Consider the following 7,975-nt stretch of genomic DNA (forward strand, 5'->3'; position numbering starts at 1 on the left):
ATCAGCTGCTAGTTTGGGTCATTAGTCCTGGGATTACGTTGGAATTGATGGGTAAGGCCCAGTACACACCTGTGTTCGGACAACTGCTGTTAGATTCCTTCAGAAGAATAACTGATACATTAAAGGGAACCTGTCATCAGAAATTGGCCTAACAAACCACTGGCAGTATGTTGTCAAGCAGCCTCTAGATGTTTCTTTCATGCACTGGTGTGGTGGCATCATCCAGAAAAATCAACTTTGAATTGAGATGTAAATTGGTTGTATGAAGTCAAGGAGGTGGAGGGTTTAACACAAGTCAAGCTCTCCCTGCCTTAAAATGCCCCCTTTCAATGTAATAGATGGTCCTGTGTCCAGAGACGACATTGATCAGATCTCCTGAAGTCCAGTGCACAATGTCAATCACATGCGAGGAGGCATTCAGAGGCAGGGAGAGCTTGACTTCAGTGTTAAACTCTCCGCCTCCCTGACTTTATACATCTAACTTACATCTCACTTCAAAGTTGATTTTTTGGATGATGCCACCACACTGGGTCATGAAAGAAAGATGTTTAACTACTTGACAACATGCTGGTAGTGGTTTAGTAGGCCAATTTCTGATGGTGGGTTTCCTTTAATCTCCATTGATGTTCAATTTGAGCAGAAAATGCAGAACTAATTTTTTTTTCCCCACCTGCAATAAAGCAATTAAAAGTCTATCGTTAAGTCCCTGGAGATTTAAACGTATCTTATTATTGTTTCAGTGCTGCAAGTCATTTAGCCTTTGAGGTCTTCATGTGTTCGACTTTAGTAGTCAGGGGGTGGGACTGTGATCTTCCTTACAAAGTCCTCATACTTTACCATCCCATCTGGTCCAACCTCAGCATCTCGGAAGAGATCATCCACTGAAAGCAAAAAAAAAGAGGTGAAACTAGCAAGAATATACCACGCTGCCACCACAGACTTGTGAATATGGGTTTCCAAAATCACAAGGTGGACATACGGATGTATCACACGACATGGATCTGTGTGTACACTCCTCTTACCTTCCTCGGGCGTTAACTTTTCTCCCATTCTAGTCAGTTTGGCCTTGAGCTCGGCCAGAGGGACCTTTCCCTTCTTCTGCCGGTCGGTCATCAGCATGGCTACCAGGATCTCATTCTCAGGGTCTTCCTGCTTCTGCTGACGATACATAATAGTCAAGAAGGTTGAAAAATCCACTTCTCCATCTTTACCTGCAAGAGAAACGGGAATTTAATAGCAGCCTCTTATTTCAGATTTTATAACATATTATGGAACTACAGTAAATGTATTGTGCAAAAATAGCTGCTCACTTTTATTTTTTGGACCAATTCCATTAACATATCAACGTTTTGGTAAGAATAGAATTCCAAGGGGACGGCTCATTCCTGGAAGTCACAGAATGTACGGACATTCTCTGTGGTGGGGGATGGGGGGAAGAGTTATGCCACCTTGTGGCCACAGCAAAGTCATTGTCAGTCCTAAACTTTTACTTTTTCTCATACACATATATACACATGCATATGCATATACACAGGCGGTCCCCTACTTAAGAACACCCGACTTACAGATGACCCCTAGTTACAAACAGACCATTGGATTTTGAGAATTTACTGTACTTTAGCCTTAGGCTACAATGATCAGCTGTAACAGTTATCACAGGCGTCTGTAATGAAGATTTATTGGTAATCCTGGTTCTTATGACAACCAACAATTTTTAAATCCAATTGTCACAGAGACCAAAAAAATTTGTCTGGAGTTACAATAATACAGTATACAGTTCCGACTTACATACAAATTCAACTTAAGAACAAACCTACAGAGCCTATCTTGTATGTAACCCGGGGACTGCCTGTATATATAAATACACACGGATCATCTAGCACCCTCGCCGAACTTGCAATAGGTGCACCACAGTCTTACATAGCACTAAAATTGACAAATCTGACAAACACAACAGTCATATAATGTAGTTATGGGTTATAGATCACCAGTTCATACCAATTTTATGCACCTGCAGGTGTCGGTTGACTTCAATAGGTGTCGGACAAGCCCCCAAGCATCGCATAACAGTCAGAAGGTCTTGAGCAGGAATCTTGCCTTTCCCCTTTTTGTCATATAGGTTAAAACATTCCTTAAACTCTATGAGAAAGTGAGATGTGACCGTAATCAGTACACCTTGACACTAAAAGGTTACATTTACATGACACAGTTTATCCAACATACTCATACTGATTCAATATGGGGTCCAGTGTAGCACCTGTGCTATGACCCTCTCTATCCACCAATCAATATCCAGAGGATACATGGGGTCATTATATGCTAGAGCAGTGATGGCGAACCTTTTAGCGACCGAGTGCCCAAACTGCAACCAAAATCCACTTATTTACCATGAAGTGCCAACATGGCATCATGGCATTTCAAGCAGTAACTTATTGCTACCTGTTCTTCAACATCATTCAATTGTATTGGATCTCCTAAGGCCACCAATAGTTGAAAGAAGGTGGGAAAATAAGTTCAGACGATCATTGTAGCTTCTCTCCAGGAAGAATGGTGGGTCCAGCAGGAGGACCTCCAAAGACAATGCAGTTCTGTCAACACCTTCTCACTTTTCCCGCAGTTTCAAACAGCCAATGAATTGTCGCTTTAAAATAGCACTGAGAGCAGCATCCCTTAAGTTGCTTGGGACTGCAGGAAGATTTGGTGGATTTTGTCCTGTTTGGTGAAATTGGGGCAATGGCCTGAGTGCCCACAGAAAGGGCTCTGAGTGCCACCTCTGGCACCCGTGCCATAGGTTCGCCACCACTGTGCTAGAGTGTCTTTCAAGGGGCTTTAAAATATTAAAATCGGTCTTTGTTTTATTTTTTGGACACAGAGCTACAAATTCCCTGTTTGTAATAGATACATGATTATCACTAGAGGGAGCTCATGAGCTCACTGCATACTGTGCTTTTGATTAATTCTATGAATATGCAATCCGTTTAAATGCTCCCCCTAGTGGTGGCTGAAACCAGAATAAATTGTATAATTTAAAAGGGGTCTTGTCTACTTTTTCCTATAGAAAATTGATGCCAATGCCCTGATTTTCCATTGCTGAGGGTGATGTCATACGTGCCGTTATGTCTGCGTTTGCAAACGCAAACAAAGCCGCACCCACCGGGGCGCACCGCAGACAAAACGGCACGTGTGCCACCAGCCTTACTGTGACTACTGTGACTAATAATCATGTCCCAGCCCAGTCTCCGATGGAAGATCTGTTTCATTATGCCTATTGTTTCCATATGACTATGTTTTTACTATATGTGTTTGTATATGTACCCCATGATCAGTAAAGCACTACGGAATATGATGGCGCTATATAAATAGAGATTTATTATAATTATCAAGAAGAAGATTCCCACAGTCACGGTGCCTGGATCTATGAGTAAGTGTCCCTGGTTTATCATGACGGATTTTGGTGGTAGGTTTCCTTTAGGGTGATGTCACACGTTCAGTTTTTCAGATGCCGTTTTTGATGCCCAAACCAGGAATGGAGTGAAAATAGAGGAGGAGGAGGAGTAGCAGTTCTTTATGATAAGTCCTCACCTATCATGATCCACACCTGCTTTTGGCTTCAAAAACTGCATCTGAAAAACTGAAGGTGTGGCTTCACCCTCAGGTTGCGGTCACATGTCGCATTTAACGCATGCGCACGCAACAGCTGAAGAGAGATTTGCTTAATTCAACAGCTGTTTACACTTGCGTTTACAAAACGCTAATGTTAACTCTTGCGTTAACGCATGTGCTAACATTGTGCTAACAAACGCATGCACAAATGCAATGTTAACACATACGTTAACATTGTATTAACTGTTTCATTTTGTAAATGCAAGTGTTGACAGCTGTTTAATTAGGCAAATCTCTCTTCAGCTGTTGCAATGCGTTTTTAAAAGCAACGTGTGACCACACCCTCAAGGATTTGTATTATTGATCTATAGTACAGGTGTTCTATATCAGATGAATGGGGTTCAACACTAGACCCCCTCTCCAATCAATTGCTTGAAGAGATTGGACAAGCACTGCAGCCTATCTGGTCCTCATCAAGCACAGTGCTATATATTGCATAGTGGCAATGTTTGGTATTGCAGCTCAGTGCAATCCACTTTAATAGATCTGAGCTGTAAACAGGTCATGTGACCAACTGATTAGATGCCAACACAGCAGAGCCTTATTATTGCCTAAAATAGCTGCTTATGGTTGAACACTCGCCGATCTAATATTGATCACCCATCCTAAGGATAAATAATCAGTAATAAAACATTGTGAAACCTTAACATTTGAGTTAGAATCCAAGTAGAATCTACAAATTTCTTATTGCAAATCTATACATCAGTTGCAAATAGGATGTGGGGTCAAAATTATAGAGGGGGCAGGCCCATTGCTTTCTTATTGATCGCAGTAGTGTGATCAGCCTAAACCCTGGTGCTAAGGAGAGCTACATCTTCTCTCATCACTGTCCATTCATATACTATACCGGACGTAACTGCTATGAATATCAATCGTCCCAGGATCCCCAACACTTACTTTGTATGTCATCCTGAGACAGGAACTTGGTCTGCAGAGAACACAATATCAGTCACCTAACAGCAAGCGATGCATAAAACATATAGACTAGAGGAATAATGTGAAAAGATGGCAGAGGTTGGGTATATATGCCATGCTGTGCCATCTGTGACCTACCATGTCTGCTCCCCGTGCTGTTCCTGCTGTGCGAGATGTTAAAGTCCATACAGGAAGAAGAACATCCTGTAATGTTATCCTGTTGTCATGGAGATCAGAGGTCAGATTCCGGCATTTTCCACCAGGTAACAGGTCCTATTACCTTCATAAAGCAGCTGTCACACAAGACTCCTGTCGCAATGAAGTATTTATGAAGTGTACACGGAATACAACCCACTCCGAATATTCCTTGGCTTTCAGGCATGACACTACTTTGCCTCACTAGTGTGCAGAGTGCACCGGGTTAATGAAGACCGGCGCACAATTATTTTTGTCATAAATGTGGCGGCTAAAGTGAATCCGCACCAGAACGTCCCTATAGGCGCTCAGTATTGTGTCTCGCCGTGCATATTGCAGCCTTAATAGGTAAATCCGTGTTGGTAGGTTTCCTTTAAACAATGGGACATTTACTAAGAATGTGGGAAACTGCACATAAATTGCTCTGCCCGTGTAAAATGTTGGGTGCACAAGATTCATTAAGAACGTGCACCAGAAATCATGAATCTGTCACTTCCCTGCACTGGCCCGACAGAGTTCTCCAACTTTTTTTGTGGTGCACCTTTAACATAGGGCGTGTGACAGACTTTGCATGTTAAATCTGGCACACAGTCCAACTGAGTGCCGGAACGCCCCCTAATTTGTGTCACATCTAGACTAGTGCAGCTGCGTCACAAAAGAGCCGCTTGCGACACAATAGTGGCGAAGATACTTCTTTAATACCTGTGCAAGCAGTTTATACCTTTAAAAAAAAAACCCTTAGTAAATGTGCCCCAATGCGTCTCAGGTTACGCCAGTCTCTAGCTGGAAAACAATAGTCTTTTGCTAGGCCAGATTTAGCACTGTGAAATTTCTTCGCACAGTAGATTTGCCTTTTCTCATGAGGCCATGCCCATGTCCCCAAAGACCACGCCCCCTTAGTCGGACAAGTCGGAGAAGTGCCAAAAAAAAAGATCTAAGTCTTTAGAAATGTATCAATGGCAGTGGTAATGTCAGCTCACCTGGATCGTTGATTGTGAACCCACGTGGACCAGTATAGCACGGACTTGATTCCGCCTCCTCCGGATTACAAGTAACTTGAAAACGCCATGTCCAGCTCATGAATACAGATCCACTTGCGTTTTTTGGAAAAAGCAAATATTCTTTATTGTTCACATGAAGACAATGTAAAATCACATGGAGTCATCACTTGAATGCATGAAAAAATCGCCTACGCGTTTCGGGTAGGTGCTCTACCCTTAGGCCCCTTCCACACTAGCGAGTGTGATGCGATGAACTCGCATCACACTCGCAACGCAAGCTGCCGGGAACGCACGGCCCGAACGCTGCACCGCGGGAGTGAACTGACATGCTAAGTTCACTCCCGCGGTGCAGCGTTCAGGCCGTGCGTTCCCGGCAGCTTGCGTTGCGAGTGTGATGCGAGTTCATCGCATCACACTCGCAAGTGGGGAACGGGCCTTATTCATGGCTGGTTTGAGATGTGCTACCGACGGCTTTAAATAGTAGCATATGCTATCACGTGATAGAACCCTGGACGGAAACAACAAGTTCAGTCCCAGGTGAGACTCACGGATAATTAATGTGCGTTCCGTCTGAACACATCTCAATCTACATGTACAAAAAATCAAATATTAAAAACTGTATTGACAATTAAAAGAGGAAAAGTTGAGGAACAGTGGGAGCAGGACTATTATTCATAAACAAGTTGACCCTATATTTTAACATAACACATTTTCAGTATTGACAAATCACATCAAGTCTTTTGTTTAACCCCTTTGGTACCCGGGTCTCCAACGAGAAAATCCAAAACGTTTCTCGGTTGAGGAGTTTTCTTTTATGATCGCCCCCACGTACAGGTTTAAGAACTTTCTCTATGCCCATGCAACTGAAGGCACTGCAGTCGCCGCCATGTACGTTTTGAAAATGTCTTGAGGCCATAGAGACATTTACCGCATCTTTATTCTTGGCATCAGACAAATGACAGCGAATACGAACCTTCAGTGGCCCACTCGTACAGCCCACATACTGGATACGACAAGTATTGCAAGTGATGGTATAAATAACAAATGCAGTATTACAATTAATAAAATGCGATATTTTAAATTGTTTACCGGTACTAACAGCAAAAAATTCTTTTGATGGTGCTGAATGGGTACAGCAAATACATTTGGTATGGCCACACTTATAAAACCCAGTTGTTGACAACCAGGTATTTTTCTTACTCTCTGTTGAACTAAAGAGACTGGGCGACAATATGCTGGCTAAAGTGGGCGTCTTCCTAGACACAAACCTCACGTTACCATCAATAAATTTGGCAATCGAATTATCCGTCGCTAGCAATGGTAAGTATTTTTTAATAATGTTAACCATCTCTGTGTACTGGGAACTATACGCTGTAGAGAAAGTAATGGAGGATTTTTTAGATCGATCAAGGGGTTTGTTTCGGGTCCTGTTCTCACTAATAAGTTGGGTTCTGGGGATTTTATTGACAATGTTAGTTGCTCTATTGAGCATCCAAGGTGCATATTTTCTATTAGTCAATCCCTGGCATATTCTCTGATTTTCCACTACATAGTCAGTATGCTGTGAACAATTTCTTTTTAATCTTATTAGTTCACCTACTGGTATGTTTTTAATGATATGCGGGGCATGGCATGAAGTAGCTTCCAAAATTGAGTTAACTGCTGTTGGTTTAACATAGGGAGTAATGGCAACATGGGTTCCACTATTGAGGGTGACATCCAAAAAATCTATACTCTCCAAATTGATATTTGAAGTGAATTTTAAATTCATATGGTTTTCATTTATGTAATTATGGAAGTCGGTGGCCTGTAGTTCCGTCCCCTCCCATATCAGGAGCAGGTCGTCGATGTAACGGCCATACCACCTGATATGGGAGAGGAAAGGATTGTCGGGTGAGAACAAGAACGTCTCTTCCCACATGGCCATGTAGATATTGGCCAGGGAGGGAGAACACCTCCCCCCCATGGCCGCTCCACATTGCTGTACAAAAAATTTACTGTCAAATGTAAAGTAATTCTTCGACAAAAGAAAATCAACTGCCAGAATGATGAATTCCCTGACACAAGGTGTATAATGACTATAATTCGTCAAAAAGTATGATAACGATTTTAACGCAACATTGTGTGTGAGGGAAGGGTACAGCGAGACCACGTCACATGTTAACCATCGATATGTGTCTTTCCACGGTAAGCCGTCCAAT

The 7,975-nt window shown here is 42.4% G+C and overlaps 1 protein-coding gene across 3 annotated transcripts; it reads right to left on the reverse strand.

Annotated features, from left to right (window-relative positions):
• Positions 1 to 522: 522 nt before the first annotated feature.
• On the reverse strand, positions 523 to 4,851 carry CALML4 (calmodulin like 4). Of its 3 annotated transcripts, XM_072144561.1 has the most exons (5): positions 4,717 to 4,793; positions 4,561 to 4,591; positions 1,999 to 2,139; positions 1,023 to 1,211; positions 523 to 881 (listed from the first exon to the last, which is right to left on the reverse strand). In XM_072144561.1, the coding sequence occupies exons 1-5, from the start codon at positions 4,717 to 4,719 to the stop codon at positions 784 to 786; spliced, it is 462 nt and encodes a 153-aa protein (XP_072000662.1). In that variant the 5' UTR covers positions 4,720 to 4,793; the 3' UTR covers positions 523 to 783. The 3 variants fall into 3 exon arrangements, with proteins under 3 accessions (XP_072000662.1, XP_072000663.1, XP_072000661.1); XM_072144562.1 differs by lacking the exon at positions 4,561 to 4,591 and having other exon boundaries at positions 1,023 to 1,158; positions 2,012 to 2,139; positions 4,717 to 4,851; XM_072144560.1 differs by lacking the exon at positions 4,561 to 4,591 and having other exon boundaries at positions 4,717 to 4,843.
• Positions 4,852 to 7,975: the final 3,124 nt, after the last annotated feature.

Source organism: Engystomops pustulosus, chromosome 4, assembly GCF_040894005.1.
Source record: "Engystomops pustulosus chromosome 4, aEngPut4.maternal, whole genome shotgun sequence".
Lineage (NCBI taxonomy): Eukaryota > Metazoa > Chordata > Amphibia > Anura > Leptodactylidae > Engystomops > Engystomops pustulosus.